The sequence below is a fragment of the Seriola lalandi genome, unplaced genomic scaffold, assembly GCF_002814215.2.
Source record: "Seriola lalandi dorsalis isolate HSWRI2012SDOR001 ecotype SW California unplaced genomic scaffold, Sedor1 jcf7180002054630, whole genome shotgun sequence".
Taxonomy (NCBI): Eukaryota; Metazoa; Chordata; class Actinopteri; order Carangiformes; family Carangidae; genus Seriola; species Seriola lalandi.
This window is the reverse complement of record NW_019525183.1, coordinates 2,795,559-2,810,502: the sequence shown is the minus strand read 5'-3', so window position 1 is coordinate 2,810,502 and position 14,944 is coordinate 2,795,559. Positions and strand designations below refer to the sequence as shown.

The 14,944-nt window shown below is 42.7% G+C and overlaps 1 protein-coding gene across 1 annotated transcript; it reads left to right on the top strand.

The window, feature by feature from the left end:
• Positions 1-912: 912 nt before the first annotated feature.
• obsl1a (obscurin like cytoskeletal adaptor 1a) lies at positions 913-14,751 on the top strand. Its single transcript, XM_023420290.2, has 25 exons — positions 913-1,363; positions 2,379-3,663; positions 4,556-4,825; positions 5,024-5,284; positions 5,483-5,788; positions 6,199-6,465; positions 6,560-6,835; positions 6,917-7,031; positions 7,423-7,583; positions 7,744-8,016; positions 8,151-8,426; positions 8,556-8,831; positions 8,938-9,213; positions 9,309-9,584; positions 9,693-9,962; positions 10,065-10,331; positions 10,403-10,672; positions 10,762-11,028; positions 11,844-12,110; positions 12,255-12,367; positions 12,502-12,655; positions 12,932-13,093; positions 13,393-13,497; positions 13,585-13,851; positions 14,142-14,751. Exons 2-25 carry the CDS (start codon positions 2,469-2,471, stop codon positions 14,417-14,419), a joined length of 6,648 nt encoding a protein of 2,215 aa, XP_023276058.1. The 5' UTR covers positions 913-1,363; positions 2,379-2,468; the 3' UTR covers positions 14,420-14,751.
• Positions 14,752-14,944: the final 193 nt, after the last annotated feature.

Sequence of the window (14,944 nt, the reverse complement as noted above, 5' to 3'; positions counted from 1 at the left end):
GAATTTGTGACGACAGTCAAACTATCAAGGGAATTTCAACATCCAAATGTCTAGTTTTTTTCCAAGTATAACTTTCAAATAATAATATTATCTAGTACAGATGTTTGAAAAGTTAAGCATAGGCTCATTAGTTAATAATAATAAACTTTATCTGGATGTCATGCAGTTGCTAGTTTACAGTAGTCAAAATATGATTATGGTAATTTGAGGAAGAAGATTAACATTATTTCTGAATTGAATTATTTCAGACTGAACTACTGAAGTCCTCAGGTCCCCTGAAAGAAGTTATTTAAGAGGTTTCCAAACAAAATCTAGTTGAGACCCCTTGTCACAGGTTATGAGCAGTTCAAACAAAGTGTGATTTTTCTTCAAAATGATGTTGTTTGGGGATCTATAGTAAGACTAACAAGTGATCTCCTGGAGGATTAAATATAATAATAAATATAACACTTTTATTATCTAATTTTGAAAATTTAACATTTTACAAACCAGAAAGGTAATGGATAAACAGTTTGAACATTTAGATACTTTATTCAATTTATTTAAATTAAAAATACATTTTCAAACAGTAGTTTATGTGAGATCAATCTGACCCCATTTACGGGCCAGCGTGACTCATGACTTAAGGAGCTCCGGCAGGCGGGGTGTCCTTTCTCTTGTGAGGTTTAAGTAAGGATATCTATTGAGCTGTGTGATCCATCGCAGACCTCTGCCTCCCCTCTATCTTTAGTGAGCCACGGTCTGTGAATGGAGAGCCTAACTTTATCTGGCCCACTGTCATCGAAGCTGCCGGTATTTTTAGGTGGTGGCTTGCAGTGGCAGCAGCTGTGAAAGCATTTAATGCTGCCCGCCCCCCATTCCATCTCTCTCTCACTCTCTCTCTCTCTCTCTCTCTCTCTTTCTCTCTCACTCTCTCACTCTCTCACTGTTGGACAATGACAGCATCAGAGCTGAAGCATAAGCCAACACTTGACTGAAAGACTGTGGTCATTTTCTTCTCTGCCACCTACAACCTAACACCAAAACGCCGGACACAACCAAGACGTGATACCTGTGACTATGGGCCACCAATTGTGAATGGAAGATCTACTTTCTCTAACTTGCTTTGACTCTCAGTGAACAGGAGGTGTGTCGATTGTGAGCCAGAACCTACAAACCACAAACCCAACCAGAGAGACAAGGAACAAAAGTCTCAGAGAGCTGCGCGACTGCTCCACAGAGCAACAGAACGAATATCGGCCATTTCTATTAGTCAAAGAATAACTGAAGGAAGGGTCAAGGGTCATATGTTTTGAGGATATAATTTTTACGTTAACACCACAACAGTGACAGAATGCTTTAAAGAAACCTACTCATAGGAGCGGTAAGTTTATCCTTTAACTGTTCTTTTGTTTCTCTAGACACAGCTTCTTGTAAGTAGAATAATTTCTTTCCATGTGCCAGCAAACTGCTTAAAGGGAAGCCGAGTCTGTTTCATGTATTTATTGATCACAAGTCTTTAGAAATACCTGACATGCTACACAAAGAGCTATTTTCCAGACATGATCACTACACTACACTATATGATCCACGCTGTTTAGAGGATGTGCATTAGACACGAGAGCATGGTGTGTCATGTTGTGCCAAAAGAAAGATGGTGACAACATGAGGGAAGCAAATGAGCCACACTAACATTTTCCCCTGGATGCTCCCAGATCAAACCAAAAGCTGTTAGAATGTTAGAAAGAGGAACTTAGCTCAAGATAACAAACAGCTTGGGTTGTTGCTAAACCTTAAAGATGTAGACAACATGACAACAATGAAAGAATCCAGAAACAAAGAAAATCCATCAGGGAGGATACAGTTGACATACATGCTCTATACATGCATGGGTATATGGTTCAGTTTCGTCTTAGTTAGTGACTGCAGGTGTGTCACTCCACAGTTTGTGTGCTATGTGACACATGGTCTCTGGAGTCTTTTTTTGGATAGACTACTTTATAAATACACTCTTCAATGAGTTACAGCACCAGGTGTGAGAGAACCGAGAGTGGTTTATGTTTGCTCAAAACCCACTTAACTAAACCACTGAACGTGATAAACACCTTCCTTAACACGTTAACCTCAGTTCAGCTTTGCTAACTACACTGCGTGTTTTGACGGATGGAACATTTCAATACGGTCTTCTTTGATTTGAATCATCTAAGTCAGATTCCATAATCATAAAATTTCTTTTAAAAATATCTCACATTTGATATGCAATTATCTGGCTTGGGTCAGCTGTAAACAGACATGTACAGAGTACAATGTCTCAGCAGCAGGAAAACAAGTTTTGCAAATGTAAAACTTTTGTTTGACTCTGTCTTTCTATTGAAGTTGATTACTTTCTTGTCACACAGCTCCTTCGTCATAGATAAGGGGATCATTTCCAAGCAATCCCACGACAAAAGAAATTTCTTCACTCAAACCAGAGAGAGTGTGACATTATCATGGATATTTTCGGAGGTGCTCCTCGTGTTTTGGGCTACCCGCGCCCTGTGGTGGCACAGTGTGGCACAGATGCCACACTGAGGTGCCAAATTGGTGGGGACCCTCGTCCTGATGTGATCTGGGAGCGTAAAAATGTCCAGATCTTGTTCGAGGGACGATACCAACTGTCGGAGGAGGGAAAAGCTTACCTGCTGACCATCACTGGGGTGACCCAAGAGGATGCTGGCCAGTACATATGCAAGGCTAGAAATAGCATAGGTGAAACATATGCAGCAGCTTCCCTCAAAGTGGAAGGAGAGGCCCAACCACAGGACGGGGGACAAAGGCAATTACGGGTTAATGGTGTGAATAAGCCGATGAAAGAAAATGGAGAACTTGAAGGACACCTGAATGGCTACTGCAAAATGCAAAATGGTGAACACAGGAAAGAAAATGGAGCAGAGATAAATGGAGAACACAAATGGAACGGCAAGTTTATCGAAAAAAGAGAAGAGGTTGATTTGACATCTGATGAGAAACCCCGATTCCTCATAAAGCCCCTGTCTCTGCGTGTGGACAGGGGAGAAGATGCCGCCTTCTCCTGCAAAATCTGGGGCACTCCTTTGCCAGAGGTGACATGGGAGAAAGACGGGAAGAAGCTGAATGACATCTTTGAAAGTTCACACTTCAGCGTGAGCAATCAAGATGGTGATTGGTTCCAACTGAAGATCTACAGGACGCGCATGCCAGACAAAGGTGTCTACACCTGTAAAGCCATCAACTGTCACGGCAACGCCTTGGCCGGGGCTGTCCTTCTGGTCGAGCCCGTACCAGAGCGAGAGGAGAGTAAAATGTCCTCCAGTGGTCACACTAACAGCCAATGGTCACCAAAACACAGGGGCGGGCGACTCAGTTTGTCGAGGGTCACAGAGGAGCAACCTGTCAAACCATCTACAGTCAAGAAGTTTGCTGTGGCAGAGGGGAAACATGCCAAGTTTCGCTGCCTTGTGACGGGGAAGCCGAAACCTGAGATCATCTGGAAGAAAAACGGGGTTCCCCTTGATCCCGGGAGACGTCATCTGATATTTGAGGACCGAGAGGGTTACTACACGCTAAAGGTCCTTTACTGTAAAGAGCAGGATACAGGGCTGTATGTTTGTGCAGCATCAAACGCTCTTGGAAACACCCTCAGTGCCGTTCACCTGTCCGTCAAAGGTAGGATATTCTTCCCCGGTTTGCAAACAATCTGCTTTTACTGCAGCTCTAACTGGCTAAACACACAGATTTCTCAACATGACATGGTGTATCATTGCTCAAAATGAAGTGAATCATCTAAAAGGTGTGAAGTCATAGTCTTCATCATGCCAAACAATACTACAAGAGCAAAGATCATACACACACACACTTCAAGAGATTCTGCACCAGTTTCACTCATCGTTCTAAGTGAACATTTTAAAGAAACAACTAATGGTCCAAATGAATGAGTCAGTGTGTCTCATATCTCCATCCACATAGATAATCTGTAAAGTGATAAACTGCACTTGTCGAGGCTAATTGTTTTGTGTGCATTGTTGAAATGTATGAGCATCACCTCTTAAAGCAGCTAATTATTTTGTCCTAATCCCTTCATAAAGGGCAGATAATTCTCAGGGTCACATAACTTTTCATAACTATTGTCCTGTACTGTGCCAGCTGCCTCTATCATAAGTGCCAGCTTAGCCCTGGGGTCAACATATCAGTCCTTAATATACCGATAATATGGAGCGGCATAACAACAGCTGAGCAAAAGCATACAGTGGTGGCATCAGATGTTTCAGCAAACTGAAGAAGTATGGTATAAAATAAATTACTGATAATTTACCTCACATAAATTTCAATTAGGAAATTCAATCCAAGAAATTGCACATATCAAATGGATGTAATATTTAACATATATTTAAAATATTTTTTCAGTTTAAACCACCATTGAGTATTGTCATTATACTACATTATTATTATTGTTTGTATTTTAACCTACACAGTAAACTGAGACCTATAAACAAAATCTATAGCCGTCATTTTTGTTAACTTTAAAATGCAGTAAATACCTATATCCCTTGTTCTTCAGGCTCAGCTGTGCGGTTCAAGCGTCCATTAAGAGACGTGGAGGTGAGGGAGAGGGATGTTGCTGTGCTGGAGTGCGAGGTGCCCGATGAGTCGGTCCCGGCCACCTGGTACCTGGAGGACCAGAGGCTGATGCCCAGCAGTAAATACGGGATGGAGCAGAAAGGAACCAAGCGAAGACTCATGATCCATGATGTTGGGACAGATGATGACGGAGTGTATCTCTGTGAGATGCCTGATGGTGCAAAGAGCATTGCAGAGCTATCAGTTAAAGGTATGATGTACTGAATGCAGAAATACAGCATTTAGTACAAAGTAACCTATCCCCAGCAACTAGACACATTAGTAACACATTAAGTTATTTGAAAATAATTCAATATCATCATTAAAAGAGAAATGTGTGAGTCTGATATAAAACTGTAAATCTACAACGGAGAAGTAATAATTAATGAAATATTTTTCCTACTTACAGGTACTATTGTTCGTAAACTTCCTCGGAAACTGGAGGTCCTGGAGGGCGAGAACGCTGCCTTCTGCGGGGAGGTGGAGGATGACGACATGGAGGTCCACTGGTTTAAAGATGGTCTGAAGCTACACGAGACACACCAGACGATCCTCAAGTCTTTTGGCAAAACTCACATTCTGGTGTTTGTCAATGTGGCCTATCAAGACTCAGGGGTAGTGACCTTTGTCGCAGGGAGATCCAAGACCTCATCACGCCTCAAGGTCAAAGGTACTTTTAGGAGACACCAATTTCAAAATTTGTTTCATGGTTTTTCTGGCTGGTTAGCAAAACATTCTGAGAATGATATTAAAGAAAATTGTTGAAAGCTAGACTTGAATAGATTCCATGAGGAACTCTCTAACAACCAGGCCCTTCTGCCACGATGACTCACTCCTACATTCTTCATCCTTCTCCCCCGTCCTTTAGCCTCAAGACACTGTCCCCCTATCTGCCCTGTGGGTGTCAAGATGGACGTAGATCGACCCAACAGTGCCCTTCTCACCTGGGTTCCTGCCCCCAACAGCCAGACGTCCACCCGCTCCATCTTCGTGCTGGAGAGAAAAGAAGTGGGCTCCCAGGAGTGGCAGAAGTGTTTCACCACAGAGACCGCCACCTCAGCTGAGGTCACTGGTGACAGCGTGCCATGCGAAGGCGACTACCGCTTCCGTGTCTGTTGCATCAACAAGTACGGACGAAGTGGTCATGTGGAGTTTCCCAAAGTCGTCCATCTGGGTGAGGAAATGACTGTGAAGTAAAATTGTACATATGTTATTGTGCGCATTTCATCATACTGTGAACCTAAAGAGAGTATAACGCTGCTAAATTGTCCTCACTCCAGATGTAGAAAGAAAAAAAAGCTCTTATATGTTTAATTGGAAGCATTTTATACACTGTATATATTTTACCATTATTTTCATAATGAATTATTATATTTCATGTCACTTTCTTGGTACAAATCCATCACAGTTCTTTACTAATCAATTTATTTTTGTTTTTTACTAACCAATGTTATCAGTTTGTATTAAACAGGTAACTTTCTCCCCTTAAAAATGTCAATATCAGTATTGGCCACAAAAATTGCTTTGAATTTTGATAGTTTTACTTTTGTTAACTTGTAGTTTTGTTTTTTGCATTTTTCGTAGTTCCTGGGCCCAGAATTCGCAGTCACCTCCAGGGCTGTGAGGTTGTGGAGGGAGAAGATGCTCGCTTCTCCATCGAATTGTCTGCCTCAATGGTTGGAACCTGGTTTCTGAATAGCGCCCAACTGCAACATGGCGGACGATACCTGATACAACACTCACAAACACAGCACTCATTGGTTATCCGTGACATCCGCACTACAGAGGACACAGCAGAGGTCACGTTCATAGCCAATGGAGTCCGGGATTCAGCTGTGCTCAAAGTTGCACGTAGGTGTTAAAATCTGCTAATCTTGCTAGTTCTAGTATGTGATAGAAGAATGTTTTGGGAGATTGTTTAATTTGTATGTTCATTTCTTTGCAGCTGCTGTTTTAAAATTCAGCCCTCTGTCAGAATTAGACAGCAATAAGAAGGTGGAGTCTGGTGATGTTATTGTTCTCTACTGTGAAGTCTCCCACCCCTTTGCAAAAGTATCCTGGTTCAAAGATGGCGAGGAGCTCCAGATGGCCGATGGTGTCAACATTCAATCAGATGGGAATATGCGGAGGATTGTCATTCAGTCAGCTGATGCATGTCACTCTGGAGTTTATACATGTGAAACCTCAGGGGATGTCATCAAATTCAAAGTGGATGTTGCAGGTAAAAGATATTTGAATAGCAAGTTCATCCTCTCGTACCTTGTGTTACCATGGTACCTTGTATCCATCCTTTCTTTTTCAGGTCCTCCTGTGGAGTTCAGTCTGGTCCCAGAGGAGGAGCTCCATAAGAGCAGCATGGAGTTGGACCCTGTGGTGCTGCTCTGCAACGTCTCCAGAGAGGAAGCCGAAGTCATATGGTAGGGAGTAAAGTCCTATTAGAGAAATGAATAGGAAGTATTATTTACTGCTCTCTTTTCAAATTCAGTTTTTTAATGATTCTGTTTTTTGAAGTGTTGTTTTTGACATGTAGTATCACTTAGCTTTGCATTCAGAGGTTTTGCATAATTACATATACATAAACACTGTTTTGGTAAGACTGCTATGACATTAAAAAGGATAAAGTGAGTTGATCATGTTGTAGTACTATTTGGTTCATTTGTTGCAGATACTTACAACAGACATTGCTGGAAGGTCTCACTTAATTCATCTACGTATTCTTTAATAGGCTACTTTGATTTATTTGTATTTAGTCTGTGATTTATTTATACCATTTATTTTATAGTTGTCTTTATCAAATTTGTGTCCCAGGTATAAAGATGGCTGTGAGATCCAGCCCAGTGACAACATCACTCTGCAGGCAGAGGGAACTGTGAGGAGGTTAATAATCCGCTCTGCAGAAACCTCAGATGCTGGAAGCTACACCTGCCAGGCAGGAGACAACAGTATGGAGTTCACCGTCAATGTCAGAGGTACAGGGACAGTTCTGATTCCTGCTGGTCTGAGTAGTAAATTTGTGACACATGTATCAATTCATGAATGAGATAAGATGAAAGGTGTTATTTACACACACATTAGTTACATAAGAAAGCTAAATTTGCCTCAATCTGCTTCAACTATCTACAAACACAGAGCCTCCAGTGATGATTGTGGAACCTAAGGATGATGTTGTGATGAAAAGCTATATCTCAGAGGAGATCCACCTGCAGTGTGAACTGTCCCGCTCCAGCGGGAAGGTGCAGTGGTTCAAGGATGGCCAGGAGGTAGAGGAGAGCAACAATATCCAGGTGATATCTGAGGGTCCTTACAGGAGGCTGACCATCCTCTGCGGATCGGTGGAGGATGAGGGAGAGTATGTCTGCAAAACAGATGGAGACTCTGTCTTCTTCCAGCTTAATGTCACAGGTTTGTACTCACTTCTGGTTCTGCTATATTCCTACTGGAAAGGTGTTACATCACCAAAATGCTTTCCACATATTCATTAGATTTCCAATAATAACCTGGTCAAATAAAGGTTACATTTTTTCTTCCAACTCTAGAACCACCAGTCCGAATTGTTTCCCCCAGTGAATCAGAGCTGGAATTGACCCATTTGGCATCAAAGAGGCTGGTGCTCAGCTGTGAGATCTCCCAGTCAGATGCTCCTGTCCGCTGGTTCAGGGACAGCTTGGAGGTAGAAGAGAGTCCTAACTTGATCCTGGAGGTGGATGGGGCCCAACGCCGGCTAGTTATACCCATGCCAACTGTGGATGACACAGGGGAGTATATATGTGACACTGAAGATGACTCTGTGGCGCTCCTGGTAACTATTACAGGTAGGAATGGGGACACAAGGGTAATTATTTAGCATCCTGATAGATTAATAAATGTACATAAATTCGATAGCATTTCTATCATTTATGACTCTTTCCTCTTTAATGACTTTATTCCTCCTTTTCATTCAGAGCCACCAGTGACGCTTACTCTTCCCAAAAACACACCTGACAAACTGGATAGCTTTGCTGGCAAACCAATTGTGATGGAGATTGAGGTGTCCCGGCCAAGTGCAGAAGTCAAGTGGTGGCTGAATGGCAAAGAAATTGAGGAAAACAGTAATGTCACCATCACAGAGGAGGGGCTCATCCGTCGTCTGACCATCCATGTTCCTACACCAAAGGATTCTGGAAAATACACCTGCGATGCTGGTGATGATAAAATTGATTTCCAGGTCAAAGTTTCAGGTAAGAGGCAAAAGTTGGCTTTGGAGATGACTTCTGGCTCATAAAGCGATTTTAAAGACAACCATAATATCATATTGAGTGTCAACATGTAATTCTGCATCCTCAGAGCCTCCAGTGAAGATCTTAAGAAAGTCAGAGATGAAGACAAAACTCAAGTCCCTGATTTCTGATGACATTGTGTTGGAGTGTGAACTCTCCAGAGCCAATGCTGTCGCCAAGTGGTACAAGGATGGCTGTCGTATTGAGGACGATGAAAGGTTCTGTGAAGAGGAAGAAGGCGCTTTCCGGTCGCTGGTCATCCTCAACGCTGAACTCAGAGACTCAGGAGAGTACTTCCTGGATGTTGGAGATGACAATATCAGCTTCCAGGTTACAGTAGAAGGTAAAATCCATTTACTTCATTTTATTGTCGAATGGAATTTGTACAAAAATTCTCACTTGAATAAATCACTAACCTTGTCCCTCTTATGACCTTAGAGCCTCCAGTGACAATTGTAGGAAACTCAATTGACCCAGAATACCAGGAGATGGTGGTAGGTGATGAACTGATCCTGGCCTGTGAGGTGTCCCGCGCCAATGCACCCGTCCAGTGGTATTGCAATGAGAGGCTGCTCACCAATGACTCTCGTACCTACATTGAGAGCTATGGGACTCTGAGGAAAATTATCATCTCTAATATCCAGCCCTCAGATTCTGGGAAGTATGTGTGTGACGCTGTGGATGACAAGATGATCAGTGTCGTCCGAATACAAGGTACAGACCCAGGGTAAAGGTCTCAAGAGTCTTCAGAAAAAAAGTAAGCTTCTGATAAAAAAAAAAAAAGGTACCTAATAGTTGCTTCTCTTTTCTTTTACATCAAAGAACCTCCAGTTGAGTTTGTGAACAAAGAGGATGACATTGTTGTGACGGGTTACGAAGCAGAGAGTGTGACCTTAATGAGTTACGTGTCCAAAGAAAGTGCTCTAGTGTGTTGGCTGAAAGACTGGACACCTGTTGAAGGTGAGCGCTTCAGAGCACTCGTGGAGGGCCATAAGCGCACCCTCACCATCGAGCCTTTGAGGCGCTCTGATGCTGGCGAGTACACCTGTGATGTCAACACCGACCAGATCCACTTCAGCCTGCTGGTCAAAGGTTAAAATTTCAATTTCATTTTGCCAATAACATTACAGAACACTTCAGTATGGGCTGAAAAGCCATATTAACTTTTTCTTTTTCTTTTTTTTTGCATCACAGAAATGAGAATCAAGTTTGTGAGGCCACTCCGGGACACTGTGGCCCATGCTGATGGTATGGTAACCCTTCGCTGTGAAGTGAGCAAGCCAAAAGCAGATGTCCAGTGGCTAAAGAATGGCATGGAGGTGGCTGCAAGCAGGAGGTTCTCCATTCGTGCGGATGGAGTGGAGCGAAGCTTGACCATCCACCGTTTGACCAGAGAGGATGCTGGGGAGTACGCCTGTGAGTCCAGAGATGACCGGACTGTGGCCTCACTGAGAGTAGAGAGTAAGTATGTCTGCACTCTGTCTCTTCTTACATACGGCAGCTGCTTCATGAACTTTCTTACGTCTTTTCAGTGCCTCGAGTGGTTGAGTTCCTCACAGAGCTCCACAACACCACCGTGCTTGAAGGAGAAGATGCCACTTTCAAGTGTGTGGTTTCCCCTGAGGATGTTCAGTTGGTCTGGCTCATGGACAATGAGGCTATCACGCTGGGTGATCGTTTCCAGGCAACCCGGAATGGCCTATGCCACACCTTGGTGATTAAGAAATGCCAGGTGTTGGACTGTTCGAAGATTACAGCAGAGGCAGAGGGACAATTGAGCAAAGCCAGCCTCAAAGTTCAGGGTAAGATAATTAAATGAAAAGAGAGGAAATGGTGTATTACCAAAATTGCCATTGTAACTTTTATTTCTCTCTCTTTCAATTACGTTCAGAGGCTCAGGTCATGTTTATTACGAAAATGGAGGCTGTCATGGCAGAAGAGTTTGGCGATGCCACCTTGGAAACAGAGATCAGTCTGGAGACAGGGGAAGTTCAGTGGATGAGGCAGGGAGTGGTCATTCAGCCCGGCCCTCGACATACACTGGCTCAGAACGGCTGTAAACGCAGTCTGACCATCAACAACCTGACTCTGTCAGACCGGGGAACCTACCGCTGCGAGACTCTGCATGACCGAGCACAGGTCAAACTCAATGTAGAACGTAAGTGATATGAGGTGGGATGTGATTGAGTGTGTGTGTATATATATCAATGATTATCAATTGATATCTTAATCTATGAAATGTCAGAAAAAGATATGTAATCTCCAATTACATAAAACAGCAACAAATCCTCAGATTTGAGGAAACAGATCCAATAAATATTTTGAATTTCTGCTTGATAGATGAGCAAAATTGAACTTATCATTTGAGAACTAAAGGACATACTATCCAAATACTTTCTAGTGTTCTTGTGAATTATTCAGAGTCAGAGCGGTGCGTCATTTATTGACTGGCATCTCATCTGACACCGATGAGTTCTGGGCAGCAGAAGAGCAGAGCGTTTTTCACAGTATGTCACATGCAAAAAGATACTGAGAAGAGCAGGGCTAGACCTGTAAGTGTGAAAAGATTTTTGAAACACAGCCATGCTGTTATACAATAGTATACTGAATGACACTGTGACAATGGACCATGGAGCTACTGTAGGTGTTGTTTCTGTAATGTGATAAACTGAGCTGGGTCTATATTTGAACCACCTTTTACTGTCCTTGAAACTCAGTGTTATTTGAGTGTTCAGTAGAGGTGTTAGCCCTGCCTTCAAGCAGCATGATTATATTTAAAATGCAATTATGAGATTCAACATCAAGTTTTGCCAAACAGATGCATCACCCAACTTTTACCCAGACTTTTAGGAATTATTCTTCACATGTATCATTTCTGAATATCTGGATGGCATCATTTAATCCTGATACAATTTTCTAAGAAGTACATCACTCCTCTCACTACACTACTGTCCCTCATCTCTTCCAATCCAGCCCGTAAAATCTCCATCCGTAAAGGCCTAAATGACCAAGAAACCTTTGAACGAGAGACTGCCTCTTTCGAGGTGGAGCTTTCTCACACAGATGTGGAGGGAATTTGGCAGAAGGATGGTATTCGGGTGAAACCAAACAACCAGTGGCGGGTGAGCACCAATGGGCAAGTCCACAGCCTCACCCTGTCGAACCTCACTCTGGAAGATACAGGTACCATCATCTTCTCTGCTGAAGGGGTACGCACCATTGCCAGGCTCACAATCAAAGGTAACTAGATTAGCTAATGATTATTAGGTATAGACTCATCCTCCTGGAAAAGTCCAGGAGGACGGACAGAAAAGAATAAGCATTACTGATCGATTCTGATTTGTTGATTCACTCACTTATTAAGTTCTTTGACTGAACCTACAGAGACACCAGTGTCTATCTTGAAAACGTTGGCTGATGTCCGTGTGGAGGAGGATCTTCCTGCCACTCTGGAGTGTGAATTCTCCAGACAAAATGTTGAAGTCAGATGGCTCAAGGTAAGAGAAACCAATAAATCCTATCATTGTGCTTGTCTACGTTTTGGCTCATCGCAGAAAAAAATATAAGATTTGATGGCAACAGGTTTTAAACTCATGAGGAATACCTTTGTCTTTTTCCTCCTGTGTATCAGAACGGGACGGAGCTGAAGCCAGGGAAGAACTGTCGAATCTACTCCATGGGTCGGAAGCGGTTCTGTCAGATCCTGCAGTGCTCCCGGGCTGACTCTGGCACCTACACATGTGATGCAGGAGAAATTAACACTTACTGTTCACTGGAGGTGTATGGTAATTATCTGAAGAGATACTACCATACCACATGTCCCATTAACATTTATATGAAAAGTTACATTTTGACAATATTTGACATTTCAAGGCTCATCCAAGTTTCATGTTGCATTCTGCATCAAGTGAAGTAGCTGGAGTAGAGCTTGTACTATGCCTCCATCTAGTGGTTTTAGGGAGAAACTGAATGCATCAACATGTCTCCAAAAATGACACTTAATATCTTTGTTTCTGGCTAATCTAATATCCCTGATCTAAATCTCTTCACTAACCTCACAGAGCATCAGTTGGAGATAGTGCAGGATCTGGAGGATCTTTACATTCAGGAGGACCAGAATGCTGTCTTCATGTGCGAGGTTTCTCTGGAGGATGTGACAGGAGAGTGGTACAAGGATGGCCACAAGATCCGGCCCACCAGCACCATCAAGATCCGCACTGAAGGTCAGAAAAGGCACGGATCAATTATTGATTAGACTGAGTGATTCTGATAAGACTGTGAAACAAATACCCACAATAAATAATATAATAAATTGTGTGTAGCAGGACATATGGTGGGCAAAAAGGGAATTGTAGGGCCTAGCAGTAAGCAGAGAGCAAAGACAGAGACAAAACATACAGATGGGTGAGAAATTAAAGGAAAACCTAAAAGTGTCTTTGTGAGGTATTATACCACAAGCCGACAAAACCGCTTCAATATTCCTTGAAATAGATTCTACGAATATTTTGTTGTTCTCTTTCAGGGACCAAACACTTCCTGCTGATGTGTAATGTCAAAGCTGAAGATGTTGGAGAAATCCGCTTTGTAGCCAGAGATGTTGAATCTACAGCCTACCTTGAGGTAGAAGGTAAGCTACTTTTTACATCTAAAATATCTGACTTAACATCTTAAAAACGTTCATCACCAAATCTCCAAAATTTTCCCCTCACTCCAGAACTCCCAGTTTCCATCGTTAAACCTCTGCGAGACCGAACAGCCCTGGAGAAACATCGCGTGATCCTCGAGTGCACCGTTTCCTCACCTCGCTGCAGCGCCACCTGGTACAAGGGCAGGGAGGAGCTGGTTTCCTCTGATCGAGTGGACATTCTGGTTGACGGCTGTTCCCATAAACTGGTGATCCAGCAGGTGTCTGTGGAGGATGAGGGCACGTACAGCATCGAGGTTGGGGAGCACACATCCAAAGCTAAACTGATGGTGGAAGGTAAGATGGGTGGAGAGCTGAGGACTTTTAAGAAATGTGTGTCCTTGGGGGAGCCAAAAATTAAAGGTGGATTAAGTGGTTATACATCAGCGTTAATGCTCCAGCTCCAAAAACTTCCATCTGTACTTAGGTGTGATCAGTTTTTACGAATACTAATGTGTCTAAAAAAATTATTTTTCTAGGTGTCAAGTTTTATGGTTTTCTAATACTTTTCCAAAGTTAAAGTGTTTATTTTCTTACTATGTTCTCTCATACCGTGATAACACTTCTTTCTCTTCATGCTGCTGCAGCCCAGGCTCTCCTGATGGTCAAAGAGCTTGAGGACATGGAGGTGATGGAGCCTGAGCCAGCGTCTTTCCAGTGTGAGGTGTCTGTCGACATAAGCAAGCCTCCTGTTTGGACTTTGAATGGAGAGACCCTTCACTCGGGCCCCTCTGTCCGGCTGGAAAACCACGGGACAGTCCACAAACTCACCCTGAGAAACACATGTGTGGACATGAGTGGCACGGTCAAGTTTACCATGGGCAAGGCCAAGAGCAGCGCCACACTCAGTGTCATGGCAGAGTAGAAGAACAAGAGAGAGAAAAGCAAGTGACTCTGAGAGAAAGACAGAAAGTGAATACACTAACTGCAAAAATTGGATTTACTCTTGTCCCTTAGAACTTTTTAAAATCCAATTATTGTGATTGGATGGCCTGCACTTTTCTATTCTGAGATTTTTCAAATTGAGGCTATTCGGTGAAGCTGGACTAAGCATTTTAAACCTGAAGGATGTTTCTTCAGTCCAGTTATTCCTTTTTTTTTTTACAGCATAGATGATATTTATTTGCCTAGTTGACTTTACATTGTTGTATTCTGATGGAAACCCCCCAAATTAAAATAATAAGTAACAGTGGTTAATTCCATAGAGTCAAATATTTTTTTTTTAATATTTTGTGACTAATGTGACTAAAAATGCACTGGAACACTCAAAAATCCTGAGCAAGGTGTTCAGATTTTACAGTATCCATACATCTCCAACCCTAAATAAACTGTGAGACTTTTGTATAATGGTCAGAAAGAGACTCTGTCCGGCCTAGCTCTCACCCAGAGG

What these genes read in the sequence shown, in the direction of transcription:
- obsl1a (XM_023420290.2), top strand. Translation starts at nt 2,469, where the DNA reads ATGGATATTTTCGGAGGTGCTCCTCGTGTTTTGGGCTACCCGCGCCCT. An exon ending in GAGGAAGCCGAAGTCATATG is followed by an intron (nt 7,032 to 7,422) that starts GTAGGGAGTAAA and finishes TTTGTGTCCCAG; the next exon opens with GTATAAAGATGGCTGTGAGA. An exon ending in CTTCCAGCTTAATGTCACAG is followed by an intron (nt 8,017 to 8,150) that starts GTTTGTACTCAC and finishes TTCCAACTCTAG; the next exon opens with AACCACCAGTCCGAATTGTT.